The sequence below is a fragment of the Phoenix dactylifera genome, chromosome 6 (genome assembly GCF_051530095.1).
Source record: "Phoenix dactylifera cultivar Ajwa chromosome 6, Ajwa_hap1_PhDact_Kaust_v1.1, whole genome shotgun sequence".
Taxonomy (NCBI): domain Eukaryota; kingdom Viridiplantae; phylum Streptophyta; class Magnoliopsida; order Arecales; family Arecaceae; genus Phoenix; species Phoenix dactylifera.
Window position 1 is genome coordinate 392,034 of NC_143195.1, and position 23,726 is coordinate 415,759.

Sequence of the window (23,726 nt, forward strand, 5' to 3'; positions counted from 1 at the left end):
AATGAGCTCAGTTGAACCTTGCTCAACTCTCTCTCCTTTGTTGCTGCCCAAGAAAGCTGCTGAAAGATTACATAAGAATATCTACCTGGATAAATGTCTGAAGAGTGTCGGCTTAGAGACCCCCGGCGAGCCGTAAAGAGCCCCTCTAAGCATCTTTAGAGACCAGCTAGAGGTTACTGCATGTCAGAGGGGGAAATAGGAAGTCAAATGACATCCATAAAGAGCGGCTCTAAAGATGCTTTTTTTTTTTTCTTTTTTTTTTAAAATTCTTTTCGGAGGGAAGATGTTAGGCTCAAGGAGTCTAAAAACCCCCCTCCAAAGCTTCAAAGCAGGGAAAAAAAACCTTTATGGCATTCCTATGACCTCCATGGGTGGGAGCAATACTGCCACAAGGCTAACCTATATAAGAAAAAATTAAAAGTACGATTGCAGTGAGCAGCACCTTTAGGTTTTACCTATTGATTCTATGAATTTTAATTTTTCTACAATGTCAACGAAAGTGTTAAAGAAGCTATCAAGTTATTCTGGCAGACTCTCTGAATGCAATTGAACTACAAACGTCGATGAACATCACCCTTTACAGAGAAGGACAAACATGGATCTATTTGCTCCAGCGATCTTACTCTCTTTTCCTTTGTGCGATATATAAGTGCAAATTAAACTTTAATGTCGCCGTGGACTTGCAGGTATGGTGTTTGCTTAGAATGAAACAGTGCCAAATATCACAAACTTGTTTCTAATATTCTAGTAGAACTTCTAGGAGAACTTGTCTCTCTCTCTCTTCCTTTGATTTTTCTAACTTCTAGTAGAACTTTTTTCTGCTTCAACTACGTAGACCCTGAGTGAAGGTGTCCTGTTGACGTGATCCACAGAAGCAGGCTGGTTACTGTTTTTCTTGTGCTGCAGCCACCTCCTTGCAGCGTAGCCTCTAATCCATGGAGTCACATCTTCATTTACCTTGATCATGATGAAGAACAAGAGACGGTAGATGACAACCATGCTGAAAAGAACCAGCAAGTCCCACCATTTTGATCGGTTCACATTGATCTGGAAAACATTCTCAAGTATGAATTCTCCAGGAATCTTTGGGAGGTTAGGTGTCTGGTTATCAAACACGAGACCTCTCAGGTCATTTTGGTATTGGCCCTGTTTAATGGAGTCACAATCAGGATTACATTAGTAGAAGGTTGGATAGATGCTTTTGTTCTATGTGCAATGGTATTGATGGATTCTCTCATGACCTGCATTGCCCAGTAATGGAAGCTGACGTATGACATAGGGTATCGCCAGAAAGGTTTTGGAATGTCATTTGGGAGTCTAAAAAACCCAGAAACCAGCATGAATATTCCCTGTTCCATGGTGCCAGTGTAAGACAATTTTCTACCAAGTCATACTGATTAATCTCAGAATGTGAAGTAAAAACAGCACTTCAATTCCTAGGGGCAAATGTAGATGCATGACTATTTTGCAGATGTACAGATTGAAAACTTTTTCTTTTCTTTTCTTTTTCTGACATAAAAGATGGGAACCCATTATCCATCCATAGAAAAACATTCCTTTCAAAAAAGTTTGGTGATATTTTGGAAAAAGACGAGTTGTTATACTGAAATTGTATATGAAATTTCTTGGAAAATAATTGGAAGAAAATCACGAACGAAGTCAAAGAAATTCACTATTGTTCTCCATCACAACCTTTTTTGTTTTTTCTTTTCAAGTGAAAAAAAATAGTTGGGATATTTTACATATAACTTTTAAACATATATTTGTTAGACCTTATTTACAAATGTTTCACTCTGAATTGAGATAATAAGAAACATTGCAGGTATTCCAATAGAACCCCACTGTTCAAATCCCATTCGACTTCCTTTGAAACTGCTGATTCTTTGTTCAGTTTCAGAAGCTCAAATTTAGAGAAAAGTATGGAAACTCTGAAGTTGCTTTTAAAATTTTGAGATTAATATACATAGTTCAGCTAATTAAGATGTAAACTTGTTCAAAGTTACTAGCAAAGTTCAGCTAATTAAGGATGTACACTCATTCAAAGTTACTAGCAAACCAAATGTATTGGCTCTATAGACCTGTTGACAAGCCTCAACTTGCCACAATGCTTATGTCTGAAAGTGATGACTTTCATGCTAAATTGTTGAACATTGTAGGCCTGGTTAGACTCTTTAGTGAGGGAATGTATTGGATCTAGTGGTTATGATCATCTCGGATATGACAAAAAGTAGCAGAAATAAATTCAATGCTTAGATATAAGATCGCTAGGCATTGTGATAAAATGTATGTACTAAGTTTGGTATACGATGAGAACAAAAAGATTGGATGATTTGTCTCTGATCATGATAAAAGAGACTAGACCTAAGATAAGTGTAGGAAGGTTAACCATGGCATATCGGTTATACAATGTTCAGATGTTATTTTAATGACCTGAAGGTACAAACTTGATATGGGTGTAGATGTGATCGCACTTTTAGTTTTGTTACTAATTATTAGAGTGGAGTTTGTGCATGGATCTATCATAGTATTGGAGTGAGCTAAGAAAGATTGTTCATAGTATTATAAAGGAATGTTCTTCAAGGTTAAATCTGTAAGTGGATTATATTTAGAATTGAAAATTTTGGATACTACAAATAGGTCTATTTTCTATTGATGTATTTGATTTTATTTTGAGGCCATAGAGTATGCATATTAATAGGATAATTCTAGTTATTTAAATTTTCATGTTTGGATTGGGCTATTAGATTTTTTTTATAATTATTGAAGATTATTGGATATGTTAACTTAAACTTAAGTCTAGATTTATGATCTGACCAGGTATCTTTGTTGTTGAGTGGAGATTTTGATTTTGAGATGCTTATATGAGTTATCATATATAGCTTTGAAGATGGATATTAAGAATCTTGGTGAAGAAAGATTTGGAGGTTAATAGAGATAATTTTACTCAGTGATATTGGCTCAAAGACTTTTAACCCATTGAATTTGGAGTAATTGCTTTTGGAAAGAAGAACAATTTAGATTATCCAATCAAATTGCTAAGGAAATCTAGAGTTAATCCACTTTAAATTAAACCTATATATTTTGGATTTTAAAAAAGTTGTGGAGATCATGGAGTGACCTTAAACTTGACTAATGGCTTGAGGGTTGGTTGTGGTATGTACACTCTACATCATTGAGGGCAAGAAGATCTAGAGGTTCTGCTCTAGTTCTACTTGAACTTATAAAATTTGGATTTTCTTAGTTCCAATGCAAAGTGATATTTTGGTCAGAAATTATTTAGCGATTTTAGAGTATTTGCTTGGTTAGATTAGAGTACGCAGCAAAAGAGTAGTGTTGTTTCATGGGTTTTTCTATTGTTGACAACTCTTGAGAGAATTTTTGGGTATATCAAATTTAGCGTTAATAGATTGATGGCTCTATGGTTAAGCTTGGACCTGAAATATTTTAACATTGATCTCCTACTCCTAGCTATGGCATTGTTAATCTATCTATTTGAAAGGGGTTGAGGTTTTCCTAGGATATAGGTTGATTATTAAATCATGGACGGATTTAAGAGAATAAAGAAGGTTGTAAATTATGATGAGCATCTAATTCTCAAGCCTTCATCTATTTTGTTAAGAGTAGAATTGGCCAATTTTGATTTCTATGTGAAAATTTATCTAGAACAATTAATTTCATGGGCAAAGAATTATGGCAGTTTAATCCAAGGTTGGGATGTTAGTCTTCTTTTAGAAGTGATAAGAGAATTCAATAAGTATTGTGAATTCAATCAGTATTCAAAATCTTATAAGCATGCACTCAGAGAGGGAGACTATTTGGGAGCTCGAGGATGGCATGATGGTTGAGGATTTTTAAAGTCTGGAACATGAGTAAGTTAATTTCAAGGACGAAATCATTTTATGGGGAGGGAGGAGAATGTAAGACCCGACTCTTTAAGCCAATTAGGCACGTTCCGCACACGTGCCTGTAGAGGAAGAGGACTCCTGATGGGAGCCTTCTTCCTTCCAATCTTGCCAGATGGAATTCGACTCCGAGTCGGATTCTGATCGTGGCCGCCTCTATTTAGAGGCTTTCTGAGTTCTCTCCTCACCCCCACCAAAGTTGCAGCCATGATCGGAGATTATCGCTGGCAATTTTCTCATGTTCCTCTCCGAACACCGATCACCTTCTCATCATTGCCGCGGCCAATTCTCGCCGGAAAATCACGTAAGGGCCCGCCCTCCCTCGAGCTACCCTCTCTCTCTCTTTCTCTAGATTCTTTGGAGCTCGATGATCGGCTAGTGGTCGCCGGATTTTGGCTGAGAAGGGAAGCCCCATTTTTCCATGTATTCAGATACCAGAGCCTTCTTTTCTTTCTCTGATCTTTATTCGCCACCGACGCTCGTCGTCGAGGCCTTCCCCCAGTTCCTTATAGCAGCAGGAGTCCATGGCCGAACTTATGGCCGTTGGGATGTTCTGTTCCTTAGTTTAAAGGGGTCGAAAATCCCTATTTTGAGTGAAACTAGTGTTGCCGGCCATTAGTTGCCGTCGGTCGCCAGTCACCGTTAGCCAACCGTGGGTCCCTTGACCCCAAGCACCACTACAACTATTGTTCTTTTCCTTAAATCTGGTCAGCGAATCACCGGATTGATCATGGACAAGCCTCTCTGTTTTGTTTTCTTTTTCTCCGGCTGGCCATCGCCAGGCATGGCTCGTCGTCGGCACCTCATGGGTCGTCGATCGCTAAGGGTCGCCGGCCACAAGCAGATGCTGCTATCGAGCACTCTCTTTCATTTAGAAAGGAGAAGAGAGGGCCTCATAGTTCCCTTCTTGTTTTTTCTCCTCTCTCTAGTTTCTCTTTTCCTATTGGTACTTTCTCTCTCTAGCTTGATCCAAAAAAAATTTGGTTAAAAGGACTCAGAGGGGAGTCCTAGATTGCTACGTGATGGTAGACCCTTAATTAAATTAGTAGAGGATTATGGGTTGTCGGATACCTTGAATAATTTTTGATATTGATTTGGTTCTGTAGGAGAACTGGACAAGAGGACATTGAGCAGGGTTTTGCGCACCTCGGCTCGTAAATCGCGGTGTGGGCAGGTGATCAGTCTATCTAGATTGTCAACAAAGAGGTAAGAATACACTAACCTGCATGAAATATATATTTTTGTACCTATATTTGTATGATATGCTAATGATCCAGATCAGTAAAAAGCAAGAATAGTTTTATGATAGTTTTGGTATTAAATCATATTTTGATCATCTATGCTTGTGATTGATAGTATGATGATGCACATATGAGCATAACTTACACTTACATAATTGGACTAATAAATGTGGTGCTCTGGACTAACATGTCAGAAATGAAAAAAAATTTGATGTGTGGCTATAAACTTGATTAAATGAACAAAAATTTTGAGCTTATCTCGTTATTATTGATTTTTCTGTTACAGGTTGGAATTGTGATATTATCGATTGTCCTATCACAGACTAGAAATATGATACTATCGATTGCCCCATCATAGGTCGGAAATGTGATACTATCGATTGCCTTGTCACAGGTCAAAAATGTGATACTATCGATTGCCTCGTCACAGGCCGAAAATTTAATACTATCGATTGCCTCTCACAGGCCGAAAATGTAATACTATCGATTGTCTCTCACAGGTTAAAAATGTGATACTATCGATTTTTCCGTCATAGGCCGAAAATGTGATACCATCGATTGTCCCGTCATAAGAGGCTGAAAATGTGATACTATCGATTGCCCCGTCACAGGCTGAAAATATGATACTATTAGTTGCTCTGTCACAGACTGGAAATATGATCAGGATTTGGCCCAAAGTCAAAAAGATAATTGATCTGAATTAAGTTAAAAATGAACGAAATGAAAAGCATTGAGAATACTAATGAAAATTTATGAGATATTATATGATATATCACTCTTGAGTGGCTAGATTTCTATCGATATTTGATGTACATATTTAAACTGATTATTCAAGTATTAGTGATAGCCGGTTTGTGATTTTATGATGTGCTTAATGATTTCTTGCAGTTTTCAAACTTATATTATTATTATGTTGGTGTGGATGTATGGAGATTTTTACTTGGCTATAAAGCTCACAACCCCTTCGTCTTTCTCTTTTTCAAAGATGCAGGTTGCATAGTGTTTGGCTATGGTTGAGATCACAAGTGGAGGGGATGATTAAATAGAGCATTACTGATACTGGTTAGATAATCAAATTTTATAATTGGACCAACTTTGTCGTTTGGTATGAATTGAGATCATTATTGTTCAATGATATTGAGGTTGTAATATATTTTTAGGCCTTACAAATTCTCTAGGGCTCTATCTTAGAGACTATGCGGCCGTGTCACATAGCCGACCCGGGTGCTAGGTCCGGGGCGTGACAATTATTGTTTTTCTTGCATGTGCTTCTTGATCATAAAATATTCGATCGTGGATTTCGTGATTCCAGATGGATTCAGCTACTAGCTAAGATTTCATATTATATTCTATCGTAGTTTCTCACTTCAGGAAACTATGTTGTTGCCCGCATTCATGAAGTCTGTTATTCATTTTTTTTTTTAAAATCAATTTGTACTACATTTTGACACCTTGAGAGGCGCCATGAAGAAATTGATTTTATTCTCTGACTTAAAAGTTTTACACCATGATATACCTTTCTGATTTGCAGAATTCTTTAATTGCTTCTAGAATTCTCAAAATGCTAAAGCTATGGAGTTTAATGAATGAGAAACAAGGGTTTTAGTTTTTGGAGTCAATCATCCTATTCATAAAGGAAATGAGAACAAGCAGACACCAAATTAAGATGCGTGTATAGATAGTGCTTACCTGAATCCCAGCTCCTATGATGATTCCCATGAGAAAATTGGGAACTACACTGGCTATGGCCATCATCAAACTCTCAACGACGGTAACACAAGCATAGAGGCACAAGATGAAGAACAGGTAATGCATGAAACCTGGGTGAAGGCGAACCATAAAATAGCATATGGTTCCAGAGGCAAAGGTTATCAAGATTAGAAATGGCAATGCAGAGAGTGTATTGCCGATGACAAATGCTGACACGCCATAGTGTCCATTGAGCCGCTCTCTTTGAAAAACCTGCATGAAGAGACGATCCAAATGATTCATTCGAGTTTAAACTGATATTAATACATAAATTAACCAACACCATAGGAACTGAACAGACCTTCATATCTTCCACGAATGATGGGAATCCTCCAATAGACATAAATGTGACAAAGCCGAAGACAAAAGAAGCACAAGCACCCCTAGACTGTATTAGAATAATTAGAAGGACTTAGATCAATGTAGTTGTCCGATGGCAACACACATTCTTTTCCAGCCATCTCAACATAAAACAGAAGTTGTACATCCATTCATTAATTATGTTGCACCAGAAAATGTATACTCTTTGAATTGGTGAGAATTTTTCAAGTCCCAGTGTGTTTCAAAATGTACCACATAAACTAGGGTTTGAATTGGTTTTACTCTGCAGATGTTATATATATATATATATTCAGCAGGGATCCAGGTGACACGTAATGTTTACTATTGGCATTTTTGAATTCCATCTCAGGTTTTCATAACTGGAAATATTTCTAGTTATTATAAAGAGGTCATAATGCATGGAAATGAGTCGGCGGAAGTTAAGTACATGAATCTAATAATTGCGAAAGTATGGATGGAATACCAGAATGGAGCCGTATCCAGTTCCGACATTTAAGTAAATGGTTCCGATGCAAATGGTCACAACAAGGTAAATTACAAGCCTCAACCAGTAATAACCAAAATCCCTCGACATGTTTGTGAATGAGCGCCTGGTTAAAGTGAGAGCCTGCAACAAAAAGCTAGCCTGACTGCCTCCTGAATCCAACACTGCTCCTCTCTGCATTAAATCATACCATTATTTAGTCCTGTCTACTGGATTCATTTAGCCGTAAGATTGAACAGGCTAAAGAGAGTGCATAATATGATAGCTTACAACTTGGGAGATTTCTTCCACTTTCTCTCGTGCCGAGTAGTAATATTGGGAATGACTATAAAAGTCAGTCAGTCTCCGGATGGCTTCCATTGTAGTCATTTTCTCTAGTGGATCATCACTTCTCTCAAACTGAGGAGCAAACAAATAAAGATCATCAGACTTTCACTCTCGAATACCGAAATAAAGATAATATGCTGTAGTATATGTTTAAAGGGAGAAACGTTCTCGTACCCTTCTTTTCATCGATCCCTTCAGAGTAGCTTTCACCTTATCAAAGTCTGAGTTTATGCACCTTAGGAAATGATCTGATGGGTTTCTTAGGGATGGGCAAGGGAATCCAGCTTGAGCAAAGAACTACATGAAAGCACAAGGAAAGAACTGCTGATCAAACCATAAGACAATTAGAGTTTTCTTTTTCTTTTTTAAGTCTTGGAACACTTACCGCATATGCCTCTGAAACCTGCCCAAAGTAAACAGTTTTGCCCCCCGAGAGCAAGTACAAGCGATCGAATAACTCGAAAACCTCACTGCTTGGTTGGTGAACTGAAGCTATAACAGTCCTTCCATCTCTTGATAGACCATGCAGAGTTTGCGTCACAAAGAAGGCTGAAGCACTGCACAATAAATCACTCAAAACTGACCATAAAACCATGATAAAATTTCTATTTATATCAGGGAGGTTTGCGAATTCAATTTGAATTCACACACGCTAAAACATATAAAAAACAATGTCCTGCATCATGCCACTCTCAATTTGAGAGAAAAACCAAAAGGCCATTACATGGATCGGATGAAATCCATTAGGATCCCTGTATAAATAGGTTAAAGACAATGGAAGACCTATGTTATCGTTAAATTTGTCAAAAGAAAAAAAAAAAAAAAAGCAGTTGATTCTATTGCAGGAACAAGAGTGAAAAAAAGAAACAGGAAAAAGCAAAAGATTTTTTGTGAGGGCCCTTTCCATTTCTTTCTGAAAGAACAAACAGAAGCAACAAATGGCAATTCAGAAGCATACAATTCAGACTGTACCTATCAAGACCACTCGTGGGCTCATCGAGGAAGAGCAATCTGGGTCTCATAAGGATCTCAAGAGCAATGCTGACCCTCCTCTTCTCCCCACCACTTATCCCCCGCAGATGCCAGTTGCCGATCACAGCATCCGCACAATCTTGGAGGCCCATTTCAACTATGGTGCCCTCCACCAAAGCTCTTTTCTCCTCCTGCGGCATCGTATTGGGAAGCCGGAGGCAAGCAGAGTATGATATCGTCTCCCTCACTGTTAGAGTACCAATCAAGTTGTCATCCTGGGTAACATATGCCTGAAATGGGAGAAAGAACACCATAAGATAAAATGATGAATATTAACCGAATCCTCCCATACAGTCTCACGAACATAATGAAAATAAGAAAAGAACACAGCTAGAATTGGCTGAACAAGATAAAAGCAATTTAACTCTCCAAAAGTATCTCTATTGTTCCACCACCAACCAAACTAGAAGTAGTGCTTAAAAAAGATCAGCTGGAAAAAAAAAACAAAAAGCACACTGGACCTGCAAATAGAGACAAGAAAGAAGCCAAAGACTCTTGTAGATTTGGCCAAATCTTATCAGAAACACACACACACACACACACACAGAGAGAGAGAGAGAGAGAGAGAGAGAAAGAAAGAAAGAAAAATCGTATGTTAAGATTAAAGAAGACAATGAATCAGTCCCAATAATTCAGGAGAAAGAAACCTCCTAAAACCGGCAGCTGAAGAACAGAGTTGGTAGAAGAAGCTGGAGTAAATAGACTCACCGCAGTCCCGAAAGACATCTTCATCTTCCTTCCATTAAGGAGAATAGTTCCAGAGAGGAAAGCATTGGTGGCAAGGCGGCTGGAGAGCGCGTCGAGGAGCGTCGACTTCCCCGACCCCGACGGGCCCATCAAGGCTGTAATAGTCCCCGGCTCGGCGTACCCGGTGAGGCCCTCCAAGATCTTCTGTGTCTCTCCGTTGCCGAGCGTCACCGTCACCGTCAAGTCCTTCCAGGCGAGCCTGGCCGACACGTCGCCGATGAATTCTGTATCAATCTTCTCCTTCCACAGGGTCTCGCTTAGCGGACTCAGCCCCCCCACCACAATTCCATTCCCCGCCGGCTTGTTCGACTCTATCTCCATTATCACCTGCCCTGCTGAGCTCCTTACCTCCCCCCCTTCCTTCATGTTGTTACTGAAAAAGTCGAAAAAAAGGGACGATTTGATACAAAATGTAGCAAGAAATGGTTTCCTTCCTCTATCTATCTATCTATCTATATGTATGTATAGCTAGAGGTTGTATGCTTATGCTTGGAAGTAAGGGAGGCTGGAGATGTAAAGAATGAGACACAAATCAACAAGTGGGAGATATGAAGAGGAAGATATGCCCATATAGTTAAATGAACAGGGGAAGGTGTAGTCGGACAGAGTTGGGGGAGGTATGAGAAACGTATGGGGATGGAGAGAAAGAGATGGATGGGTGGGTTCTTACTGTTTGACCAGAGTGGGAACTGAGAAGGCGTGCAGGAAAAGCCTCTGTGGGTTGGCTTTTGGCGTGACTCCTTGAAGCGAAGAAGATCCCAGCCTTCCTTCTTCCCTCCCTCAACAATACCATGAGAGGTGTAACAAGCAGCATCCGAGGTCCGAGACTAATAAAATCTGTGGGGGAAGATGACGGCCTAAACACTGTTGCCATTAGAGTGCTATCATTATCTATCTCTTGGATTCTGATGGATAGATTCATTCATAAATGCGGGCTGGTCGAGGTTGGTCGTGGAATTAATGCAACGGCAGCCTTCCTCCTGTCTCCGTATCCTAAATGCCGTAATTTCGAGCAAGAAGCAATTTGCAACTGAAAAGAAACCCGTGGTTACACTGACATTGACTATTGATGTAGGTGGTTACATTGATGCGTAACAGGGGAAATGAGCTTTAAGGCGTTGATCGGATCTAATTTTCTTTCCGGCAGGCATTGATAGGACTCTCTGTTGGTTGAGGTTAGTTACCCTCCTTCGAGCCAATCATGTGGGCTCTTCTTCACATTTATTGTTAGAACTTTAATGAAGTCCTCGAATAAGATATAGAATTTTCAAAGCCTTTGTTGCATGAACGGAGATCAAGATGATATTTGGCGCATATTTGGTTGGAGAAATTCAACTCCGAAACAAAAATAAAAATAAGTGGCTCTCATATTTGGTTGAAAGAAATTTTGTTTTTATTTTAATTTTAAAGAAAATGTACATAATGCCTCAATCCTTAAAAATTCAATTTCTACTCTTTTTTAATATTTAGATATGACCATGTTGATTTCCATTCTAATTCATTATGATTTTGATTTTGATTCTAATCGTGAGCCAAACGCGCATTTGGATGCTTTTGAAAGTTGGAACTCGTCTCCTTGTAAATAACGCAGGCGACACAGCTTGGCAGGAGTTTTGTGAGGTGGAGCCATGAGGCACAATCTCATGAATCATAAATAAACTCTTTTTTATCAACACCCACTCTTTTTTAATAAACAGAAATAAAAGAAGTACATCACACAAAGTCCTAGAAAATATGCAAGGCCTAAAAATTTATTGCAACCTCAATATCATTGGACAATAATAATCTCAATTCATAAAAATTAATAAAACTGGTACAATTACAAAATTTAATCATCCAACCAATATCAGTGATTGTATCTACTCATCCTTTTACCTGTGATACCAACTATAGCTAAGTATCAAGCGACCTGCAGCTCTAAAAGAAAAAGAAAAAAAGGTGGTGTGAGCTTTACAGCCTAGTAAGAATCCCCACATATTCACACCAACACAATAATAATATAGGTTTAAAAATGGCATTAAATCCTTGCACACATTATAAAAGCACAAACCGACTATCAATAAAGGTCGAATAAATAATATAAATATGTACATCAAATATCAATAAAAATCCAGCCGCTCAAGAGTAATATATCATACGATATCTCATAAATCTTCAATAATATTTTCAATACTTTTCATTCTATTTCTTTTTAACTTGATCCGGATCCAAGATCAATTATCTTTTTACTTTGGACCAAATTTTGATCATATTTTTCTCCCATGACAAGGCAGTCAAAAGGTGTCACATTTTCTTCCCATGACACGGTAATCCAAAGGTGTCATATTTTTTGCCCATGATGGGGCAGTTGATAGTGTCACATTTCCATCCTATGATGGGGTAATCGATGATAATAAGATCAGCCCAAAGTCTTTGTTCCTTCAATCAAGTCCACATGCACACACTAATTTTTTTATTTTCGATTTTAGACTAATCACGGTCATATTTTTCGCCTATGACGGGGCAATCAAAAGTATCACGTTTTTCCTCATGACGGGGTAAAAGATAGTATCATATTTCTAGCCTGTGATAAGACAATCGAAATAGCATGGTTAGTCCAGAGCACCATATCCATTAGTCCGATTATGCAAGTATAAGTTATACTAATATATGCATCTATCATACTATCAATCACAAGCATACATGATTAGAAAATGGTTTAATACAGAAACCATTATAAAAAAATTCTTGCATCTTGCTTATCTTAACCAGTAGCATATTATACATACGTGTCCAAAATATCTATAATCATGCAGGCGAGTGTACAAGAATTCTTATCTCTTTGCTGACAATTCAAACATATTAATCACCTATCGATACTACAATCTACGCACCGAGGTGTGTATAATTTTGCTCGACATCCTCTTTTTTTGAAGATTGTTCTCCTACAAAATCAAATCAATATCAAAAATCATCTGAGGTATCCAACAACCCAGGACTACCCACTAGTCTCTTTTAACTAAGAATTTCTTCAAATCAACTAGAGAAAGAAAACATCAAGATAGAGAGAGAGAAGTCAACTCAAAAATCTGAAACCCCTCGTACGATCGCATAACACCGACTTGAAACCCTTCCTACGGCTGCATCATGTTGACCTGAGACCAATATCGACTTGAATCTCCAAGTCACACAACACTAGCCAGGAGCCGTCTAAGAGAGCCTGATTTCACAAAGTACCTGGACCCGCCATTGGTCTACTGAAACATGCGAGAGAGAAAGAGTGATAAACAGAAAGAGAGAGAGAGCAAGAGAGAGAAGAATTAGAGAGAGGAGAGAGAAAATAAGATAAGAAAAAGAAGAGAGCTATGAGGCCCTCTATCCTTCCCTCTCTCTTCTTCTTGAAATAGAGGAAAGCCCTCGACAACGCTCGTAGTCGGCAGCCCCAGTGGTCAACGATCCGCGGTGGTGTGCCACACCCAACGACGACCGTCAAAATGGAAGACAAGAAGTATCAAAACAGGAAAGACTTTACTCGTGATCAATCCGGCAATTCGCCGGCTAGATTCAAGAGAGAGAATGGTGGCTATAGTGGTGCCTGGGGTCAAGAGACCTACAGTCGGTGACGACTGGCACCAAAAACACTAATTTTATCAAAGAAATAGAGGTTCTGACTTTTTAAACTGAGGAAATCAAGCATCCCCATGGCCGGAGGTCTAGCTATAGTCTCCGGCCACTGCAAGGGATCGGAGGAAGATCCCAACGATGAGTACCGGCGGTGGAAACAACCGAAATCGAGAAAAACATGGGTTCGGCTGGTCAAAACAGGGAAAACATAGCTTTCCCTTTCTTGGCCAAAATTCGGCGATCACCGATCGATGTTGGATCTCCTAACAACCCTGGAAGAAAGAGGGAGACCTCAAGGGGGCCGAGTCCTTACCTGGTTTTTCGGTGATGTTTGGTTGCGGCGATGGTGCGATGGAGACCAAGCATTCGGAGAGGAAACTGAAGAGAACGTCGACGGCGAGCTCGGATCATGGCCAGAACTCTAGTGGGGGGAAGAGAGGATAGGGAGGAGCTTGTAAATAGGCTCGGCCATGACCGGAATCTGACCTGGAGTTAGATTCCATCTGGTGAGATCGAGAGGAAGAGGACTCCCAATCAAGCACGTGCCGATTTCTTTTTTTTATGTTTTGGGCCAAATTCAACTGGGCTGGTCAAATGGATCAAGCCCAATTTGCTTAAAGGGCCGGGCGTCACAGGATCACAGGGATCCCACCAAACTCTTCTTCCTATCAGAACAAATTATATATATAGAACACTATATATATATATATATGGAACTACATGTATAGCACATCTTATATTAGTGAAAAAAATTGCAGAACCGTATGAACACATGCTAGCATAATATAACAACTAAAACTACAGAACAAGCTAAAACCAATATTATGTTCATAAGCATCTGTTAGTGCTTAGACACTATCGGTGTCTATTATTATTGTACATAATCAATCTTCCTCTAAAAATTATACATAGTGCTTACCCATATTATATGATGGTGCATGTGCCATGTCTTATTTCTAGATGGTGAAAATGATGGTCCGAAGTGCAAAAATCTAAATCTAACATGTTGAAATAATATTACATAATTTCATAAAAGAAATGAACCTTTCCAACCTCACACAAATGAACCTCGAATCTGTCGAGGGAGCAGCAGAGGAGACCAAGCCACCTCTTTCAATTATTATTGACTGTGATATCAGTTTAAATCCTACAAAGAAAGTTTTGAGTACAGATTGTCTGCATGCATCGTCTAGATTATCTCTAACAACAAATGGAACAGTTATTGGTAAGATGATGCTACTGCCTCAACAAGAGGGACACAAATTAAAATTTTGAGGTTGATGGGCCATGCTGGGCCAGTCTCCAATTTTGCCTGGAGTGTGCATATATCCTTCCCCAAGGCTGGCCCAAGCATATGTTTCCTGTTATGTCGGACTAGTTTTTTTTTTTTTTTTTTGTGGATATATCGGCACCTCACATTAGACATTAAACGTAGATGAGTGCAGCCAAGAAAATGTTGGACTAGGTTCAAATTGGACTCAGCTCACTATTTACCCAAGTTATGCTTGCGGACAGTGTCAAGACTCATTTGAGCATCAAGTTTTCGTCCCAAGTAGGGCCCATGGGCCTAAAATTGGGCTCTTTTCTTTCTTTCCTGTTTCTCCCTTTGTTCTTGCACTTGACAGTGCATTTCCCTGGGCTTAGAGGCAACTAGTTTCCGGGAATGGGGCTGGAAGTGGGTTGGGCTGCCCACCTTCTTGAGCCTGGTCCGAAGCCCGAACAACAGGCTCGACCCAAGTAAGTCTAAGTAGGACTCAAACAAATCTCGATCCGTCGTGACACGTAACGAGAATCAAGAGGACAGAGAACCTCTCGGTACGTCCCTCGGTGCTTCTTAGAGAAGTAGGACTTCTCTAAACCCAGCCAGCGCCTGGGTTGTATCTTTTGTGCTAAAGAAGGATGCACCCTCCTTCGCTCGAATTCACCGCTGGATCACCCACTGCACAAATCGCAAAGCATCCCCGAACCCACGTTCATCCGCTTGCGGGAATCTCGAAGCGTACAGTTGGTGATCGAACGGAGGCCGGCCGCAGCAGAGCTGCGGGGCATAGCGGCGCCCTCGCCTGGCGCCATTCCCGGACCTAGCAGCAGACGGGCGGGCGATCCCGATTCTGAGTCTTTTGACTTGTTTAGGAAGGAGGGCTTTTTCAAATCTCAAACTTATGAAGCATCAGATGAAGCGAGGGCTTTTGCCTCGTAGCCATACGAATTGGATTCGTGAGAAGGACGGTTGTTTTTTTTTTTTTTTGGATGAGAAGGAAGGTTGGGGCCACCGGATTTTTATTAAGGAGTGTAGAGAAGAAGAATGTTCATGAAGTTATCAGGCCTCATGAGGAGCTAGGATGCGAACAGAGAGTTACACGATCCCTTCGAAACCCAACCAGATTAAATGAAACAACGACAACCCTCAAGAAGAATGCAAACATTCTTGTCTTCCATGTCAGTTCGACCAAAGTTAAGATTCTTCCATCTTGAATGAAAGAAGGAAGGCGAATCCTTCCTTCGCGCGAGTGATAAACCACGTCGCCATTCTCCACGGCCACTCCGTCGTTAGAGAACTCGTCAGAGATACCAGAATCCTAGAAGCCCAACAATCTAACAACTAAGGGCTTCTCTCTTCAGTTCAAGAAAAGAAATGCCGGACAGTATGAGATATGGCGTGGCATCGAAATTATCAGGGTGCTGAGGCATGTAATTGCAAGCAGCAGAGATGAAATAGCTAACGGCGGTGGCGTGATGTTATATGCACGACGAGATGGTGCCGGAAGAGGAACTTATCCCTAGGATGCGTGAGATCATGGAGATGAGTTGGATGGTGGCCGGAGTTGGTAGTGGCGGCGGAGAAGCCGGGATTACATATATTATATAGGCCTGTTGTTCTTCCCTCTGGTGGATGTGGGTTTTGTATGTACATGCGGGAAGGTCGTGACTGAGAAGATGAGCAGACTTACGTCGACAGGGAATAGCATCGCCGTTTGAGAGCCTTGAGGATGATGGTGCTGCCGGCGGCCATGACGTACGACGAGCTCGGGAAGGATCATGAGAGGATCGGCCGGCTAGAGTGCCCCACACATCGATGTGATGGATCCCAGCGACAATGGAGAGGGAGGTGGCGAAGCAGAGCCGGCGGCAAAGGAGTCGGGGCGGTGGAAGCGGGAAGTTCGTAAACGACGCAGGTGACCGTAGGTCCCCCATTAACGATGGTCTACACCGTTTCGTCAGAAAAACAAAAAAAAAAGTGTAAATTAATTTCCCGACTCCACTATAATAATAAATCCCTGTTGACTAATTTTATGACACAAAAATATCCCTCCTTCATAAGTACCCGATTCCTTCTTTCTAAACCAAAACTCACTTCTTCTTCTTCTTCTTCCCTCATTATACCTTCCTATCTCCTGCCGCGGCCGACGATCGCTCCCCCATCCACTGCATCAGCGCCTTCCAGTCCGCCGCCACACTCTTAATCTTCCTCCTCTTCCTTGTCGCCACCCTCCTCCTCCCGCACTCTCTCACTCCTAACCTCCTCTTCCTCCTCGCTTTCCTTGTCTTTGCCCTCCTCTCCGCAGCTTCCGCCCACTCGGCCGCTGCCTACCAGACCTCCGACCTCCACGCCAAGTGCGACTCTGTCTCTACTACCGTCTCCGCCACCGCCTCTATTGTCCTCGCTCTTCACTCGCGCTTCTTCCCCACCGTCGCCGCCCGCGAGAGGATCCAGAGGAGAAAGGGTCTCGGCCGCGCTCCACCAGCCACGTCGTTGAGCCACCGCCGGCCAGGAGCGGCCCAATATATTTGGGGGCTTAAGACTGTTTTGTCTTTGTGGCCTTTTCTGCAACGAGCCAATCTAAGGTAAACTCATAAGGGGACCTCTTTTCTTTTCATTTTGTCTTTGAAGTCTTTTTTGCGGTGGACCTTTTTGGGGCCGAAGCCTTAAGCGATCACCTCAGTCATCTAAGGGTTGGGCTGGCCTTGCCGCCGGCCTCGACAATATTCTAGCGGTGTCGGTTTTATGAAAGAAGAAGAAAGAAGAGAGGAGAAGAAAGAAGAAGAAACTTCGGAAAGAAAAGGAAAAAAAAAACCGTAGTCTCAGCAATATTGAGTCATTCAGCATAAGGATCAGAAAACGCTAACACGTATGAGATGGATAAGTACTGTTTAAAGAAAACATGCTGTCGTCTTCACCGTAACGTTCGTCTCGCGGTCTCTCTCTCGCGCGCGCGCGGCTTCCAGCCGGTAATAGGCAATGGTAGTTCCATCCTTCACCCGTGGACTGCGTCACCCTGGCCCCGGGTGCAAGCTGTCCATAAGTATTTGTGAGTTGGGACAGGACAGATGCTGAAAGCCAAGCAGAGGTACGAAGGTGGTGGTTTTCCATTAAAGTGCAATTTATGAGGAACAAAAAGGTTGAGTACTCCAGCATATCTGTGTCATCATTTGTGGAGATATGCTTTTTATTGTAGAAGTATCCCCAAATTTAAAGTGAGTAGACGGGATGTATAACACTATGAGTTTCCCCACAGTTTTATCAGCCTATCATTACTGTTGCCGGGCTGTCCCGAGCTACAGCACAATCCCAATCGAGCATGAGCGGAAAAGCAAACTGTGTTCCTTACAAGATATTGTCCGCTGTAGGGATCATAGACCTCTGGGCACTTGGGCATGCGAGAGGAGCCATCCCGCACGGTTTTGTCTCACAAAAGGACTCTCGTAGAGGAGGTACCGATTGAGAACAGTGCGCCTGTAGCCTAGCGGCAGAGCGTCCATCTACTGGTATTGTCCGCTTTGGACGATCGTAGACCCTGCAGAGTTCGCATAGCGATATGCCTCATACAGGAAGCCACCCCGTCATGATTTTGTCCTTCCGGAGAAGGGCCCTCGTGAGGAAAGGCTTTGAGCCCCCCATTATAAGGTACAGACTTTTCCGCTACTCGGTCGATGTGGGACTAAATTCGGGAACCTACACAATAGCCTCCCTATCGGGAAGGTCTTGTGCCGGTCGGGGCCCCTACCTGCGCGCCATCTGTTGCCGGGCTGACCCGAGCAATAGCACAGTCCCAACCGAGCGCGAGTGGGAAAGCGAGCTGTGCCCCCCACGAGGTATTGTCCGCTTTGGGGATCGTAGACGTCTGGGCACTTAGGCATGCGAGAGGAGCCACCCTACACGGTTTTGTCCCACAAAAGGGCCCTCGTAGAGGAGGTACCGACTAAGAACACTGCACCTGTAGCCCAGCAGCAGAGCGTCCGTCTACTAGTATTGTCCGCTTTGAGGAATCGTAGACCCTGCAGAGTTCGCTTAGCGATATGCCTCGTACAGGGAGCCACCCCCTCACGGTTTTGTCCCTTCGAAGAGGGACCCTCGTGAAGAAAGGCTTTGAGTCCCCTATTATAAGGCGTAGACCTTTCTGCTACTCGGTCAATGTGGGACTAAATTCGAAAACCCCTACAACAGTTATCATCATGAAGAATTCTAGCTCCTACCATCGTCTCGGTCGGCAACTTACTGGATTCACAGGTTTAGCTTTCTTTGGTCATGTCACGACCCCCGTCCCGTTCCCGGCGGGCCGCCGCGACGGTCCTAGGGTGCGGGTAGGCATAAGGCCACCAGCCACCACGTAGAACCCTACTATCTATCAATCATCAATAAATTCTGAAAAATTTTGGCATGATGCATGCACAAAATGATCACCTTTCCTATGGTGACCTGTCAGGATTATCTCATTACATACAACAACACTACCTGTCAGAGCAGCAATCACATAACCTGTCATATAATGAACCTGGACAATATATATCAATACATCATCATAGGCATATAACTCATCTGTATAAAAATCTGGTTTCCATTCCATCCATAGTCAAACCCATATCTACAACAAGATCTATGACTGTAACTATACACTATATACAACAAAAGGTTTATAATACACTAAAAGGGTATAAACCTCTATCTACATTATACTATACTATGGAGCGGCACCAGCTAGCAGGCAACCACTAATCCTGCTCCTCTCTATACAATACTTGCCCTGCAATCAAAAACACCAAACTGGGGAGTGAGTATATAAATACTCAGTGAGTGGAGTAGAGAGTACTATGCACATGAGACAAGATATAGTCATGGCTCGAGGTGAAATCTCAAGAGCATATGAGCAGTCGTCAAGAATAGGTTACACATAACTCAACATAAGAAATAAGGAGTAAATCATCACAATCCCAATCAACTCATCTGGAGCATATATAGAATAATCAAATAAGTATGTATGATAACATGAATATGCTCAACAGGTCGTAGTACTGAATCATATAAATCATGTGTCAATAGGTTGAATCATCAACAAGACAGCTATTGGGAGGTGGGTTTTACACCCCAGGCGAACCAGCAATAACTCCCTACTGTCACATGCATATGCAGGATAAGACACCATACCAATAATATAAATGCTAGATAGCTATCGGGAGGTGGGTTTTACGCCCCAGGCGAACTAGCAACAACTTTTCACTATCACATGCATATGCAGAATAAGACACCATACTGATAATATAAATGCAGGCCAGTATCCAGAACAGAAATCCATCTCACATCTATATACTAAACGGCACCTCGCGGGAATTCTACATCCGCGGAAAGCCATACTGCACCTCGCAGGATCTTACTATGCCCGGCGGCAAGCAGAATATAAGTCGTAGGACTGGCCGATCCTACGCCTAGGGCCGTGTCCCCCCTAGGAAGGGACTGGGCTCCGCCCACCCAGAAGGCTACTATGTGCACAAAGGCCGATATTCCGCCCCATCGACTATAGATTGTTGGGAACCCGCCCATGCCGCTGATATTTCAAAAATTTTCAGATGGCAGCGGAATCGGCATGCGCGAGTTCGTCGTTCATCGCATGAACGCTTGTTTCGAGACCTTTCGTAATTAGGTAAGAATTAAAACTTTTAGAACTAATAGGAAGATCAAATCTTCACCTTGCGCGGGTAGATGATCACCGCGAATCTGAATTCGTGGTTTTGGAAGAGGGTTCGTTTGAAGCCGTTCAAACGTCCGGCCTCTACGGGTATCCACACGAAGTAGAGAACCGATCAAAGCTTTCTTGTCTTCCCGGGGTGCTAGCTCCCTTGCAAAGACTCCTTTGATGGCTGATCTCTTCTCTTTCTTTCAACTCTTGAAAGTGCTTGAGAGGAGGAAGAAGAAGAAGGAACTCAAGGAAGAAGAACACAGCTTCTGCAGCCTTCTTTCTTTTTCCTGCGTTGGAAGAAGGATTGGAGGAAGAGGAAGACGCCAACGCTTGGACCTTGCTCTTCCTTTGCTTGCGGCTGAACCAAGAGAGGAGAGGGGAGGGTGGCGGCAGCAAGAGGAGGATGACTCCAATACCTAGGGCGCCGGCCTCATGGTGCTTCTTATAGCCATCAAGGGCTCCTCCAAAGTAGGAGCCCTAGATGGTTTTCCAAAGAAAGAAAGGGGGGGTGCGCCGGCCCCTCTCTCTCCTTCAATCCGCACCATCCAAGATGAGAGGGGCTGATGCCCCTCTTACTTGGTTAACCTAATCCTCTTCCAAAGAGGATTAGGTGCCTCTCTCATGGTTTAATCCTAATCTAATCAGGATTGGCCAAATTGGGTTCAATCAATACTAGTCCTAATCCAATTAGGACTTGAATGAACCATGACTCAATTGAACTCTTCAATCCTAATCCAATTAGGAGTCATGTTGATTCATTAGATTAATAATTAATTTGGACTTAAGGAATCCTAATCCAATTAGGATTTGTTTAATTTTAGTCCTGATCCAATTAGGACTCTACTTGAATCCGAAGTCCTAATCCAATTAGGATTTCTAGGAATCCTACTCCAAGTAGGAATCCAATTTTTAATTCAAAACTCCTAATCTCATTAGGATTGAGGAATCCTATTCCAAGTAGGAATCCCAGTCCTAATCCAATTAGAACTCTAGTTATCCTACCCGAAGTAGGATTCTTGTTTCAAGTCCAATTAATTAATTCCTTTTTTTCTTCTTCAACTTCTTATCAATCAAATTGATTTCTTGTGATTCCTAATCACGATTTCAACCATCGGATCGGTCAATACTTCTAGTGTGTGTGACCCCATAGGTTCTATTCTGACTGGTAGTGAGATACATTGTGATCTCTATCACTATATCATTGAAAACTCCTTTCAATGGGTTGGAACGATTCCAACTCAACTCATTAGGGTTTATCGATCATCAAGATAATCCCTATGAGTCCCACCATCCACCAGTGACACCTAGCAGCATGTAGTGGCTACCCAGCAGAATGGAATGATGAACCTCTAGGTGCAGTTAAACATGTGATACAGTCCTACTATCGTGGATCCCTACAGGACGGAGGTCATGGACAACTCGTCAAACCCCATCGTCTGTCATATGTCAAGATTTATTCGACTTGAGTTCGATAGTGGAAAACTCTTTCTCCACTTTACTGCCCTGGCCAAGGTCTTAGAACTCAGTCTAACAAATCACATAGGATCACTCCTCTTCTATCAAGGTCGATAGATTCCTTATAGGTGCATACCCTACTCCTACAGTGAACCTACTGCAGCCAATCTACACTGCATGGACCCATATGGCTAGAGACCATGTATGTGTGCAGTCAAACTACAATAACCTCACTGTGAGTAGCCGAAGCACCGCAGGTCAAAGGACCAGTCACACTACTGCAGCATCAAGTAAGTCACTGACGAGTGGATAGACATCCAAGTGACTTCTTGTCTTGGTCACGCTCAGTACCCTTGTTCTCTAACAAGCACCTGCACTATCACTTCAGTGTCCCTACACTGTGGACTCAAGTCTCGTCCATCCAGAAGGAAAGTGATCTGTGCACTGATCGGATCGATCACCGTCCTCGTGATGATCCATTGATCAGGAGCATTTAGAAATTAATCACCAATGATACATGGCTCAAATTCTCAACTCTTGAGAATATGTTTCATCATCTTATTAATTTCTTGGACGATTCATAGACACATAAACAATATGAATGAAAAAGATGCCTTTTATTTATTCAATAATAAATAGTCAAGTACAAAAATATGTCCCTAGAATCAACAATGTGTCAGCCAAATTGGCTTCTAGGGCATACATCTAACAATCTCCCACTTGCACTAAAGCCAATTGGTCATATATCTTAGGCCCATCTTCTCAAGGTGGGCTTCAGTCTTTTGCTGACTCAGCTGCTTAGTGAACGGGTCTGCCACGTTATCCGCGGAGTCTACTCTCTGCACCTCTACATCATAGTCGCGTATGAAATGGAAGCGCCGCTCTATGTGCTTGGACTTCTGATGAGACCATGGCTCCATAGCTAGTGCTATGGTGCCAATGTTATCGCAGTAAAGTGTTATGGCATCTAATGACATTACACCTAACTCTGTAATTAACTTTTAATCAGAAGGTTTCCACTGCACCCTTAGATACGGCTTATCATTCAGCTTCTAAGGTAGAATCTATAATGATCAGTTGTTTGGAACTCTTCCAATTTACTGAACCACAATTGCACATATTCTAATGTAGACTTTCTATCATCAATATGTGTGCATCCTTCTACCTTCAACTCTGATCTTCTCCCAAAGACCAAGAACATGTCCTTAGTTCTTCTCAAGTACTTAAGACTGTTCTTCACAGCTATCCAGTGCTTCTTGCCTGGATCCGACTGATATCTACTTGTGACACTCACAGTAAGAGCTATATCAGGTCGTGTACACAGCATGGCATACATGAGGCTTCCTATTGCCGATGCATAGGGAATCTTGCTCATGCGTTGAATCTCTTCAGATGTGTTGGGGCACATCTTCTTGGAGAGATGAATTCCATGCCTCAGGGGTAAGAGACCCCTCTTGGAGTTTTCCATGCTGAACCTCTTCAGCACCTCCTCTATGTACATTTTCTGTGAAAGGCCAAGCATCCTTTTAGATCTATCTCTATAGACCTTTATTCCCAAAATATAGGATGCTTCCCCAAGGTCTTTCATGGAGAATTCTTTTGACAACCAGACCTTGACCGAGGTTAGCATGGGAATATCATTCCCAATCAGGAGAATGTCATCTACGTACAGTACGAGAAAAACGACAGCACTCCCACTAACCTTTTGTAAACACACGGTTCCTCTTCGTTTTTGATGAAATCAAATGTTTTGATTGCGTCATCGAAACGAGTGTTCCAACTCCGAGATGCTTGCTTTAGTCCATAGATGGACCTTTGCAGCTTGCAGACCTTGTGATCTCCATCACTGGAAGTGAAACCCAATTGGCTGTTCCATATAGATATCTTCATC

General features: G+C 41.9%; 1 protein-coding gene across 2 annotated transcripts; it reads right to left on the reverse strand.

Annotated features, from left to right (window-relative positions):
• Positions 1 to 502: 502 nt before the first annotated feature.
• LOC103696749 (ABC transporter G family member 11-like) lies at positions 503 to 10,707 on the reverse strand. 2 transcript variants are annotated; one of them, XM_039126885.2, is made up of 11 exons: positions 10,495 to 10,707; positions 9,786 to 10,197; positions 9,018 to 9,307; positions 8,431 to 8,602; positions 8,220 to 8,342; positions 7,989 to 8,117; positions 7,698 to 7,892; positions 7,194 to 7,280; positions 6,833 to 7,105; positions 1,242 to 1,349; positions 503 to 1,146 (listed from the first exon to the last, which is right to left on the reverse strand). In XM_039126885.2, the coding sequence occupies exons 2-11, from the start codon at positions 10,188 to 10,190 to the stop codon at positions 796 to 798; spliced, it is 2,133 nt and encodes a 710-aa protein (XP_038982813.2). In that variant the 5' UTR covers positions 10,191 to 10,197; positions 10,495 to 10,707; the 3' UTR covers positions 503 to 795. The 2 variants fall into 2 exon arrangements, with proteins under 2 accessions (XP_038982813.2, XP_088580384.1); XM_088724258.1 differs by lacking the exon at positions 7,194 to 7,280 and having other exon boundaries at positions 684 to 1,146; positions 10,495 to 10,629.
• Positions 10,708 to 23,726: the final 13,019 nt, after the last annotated feature.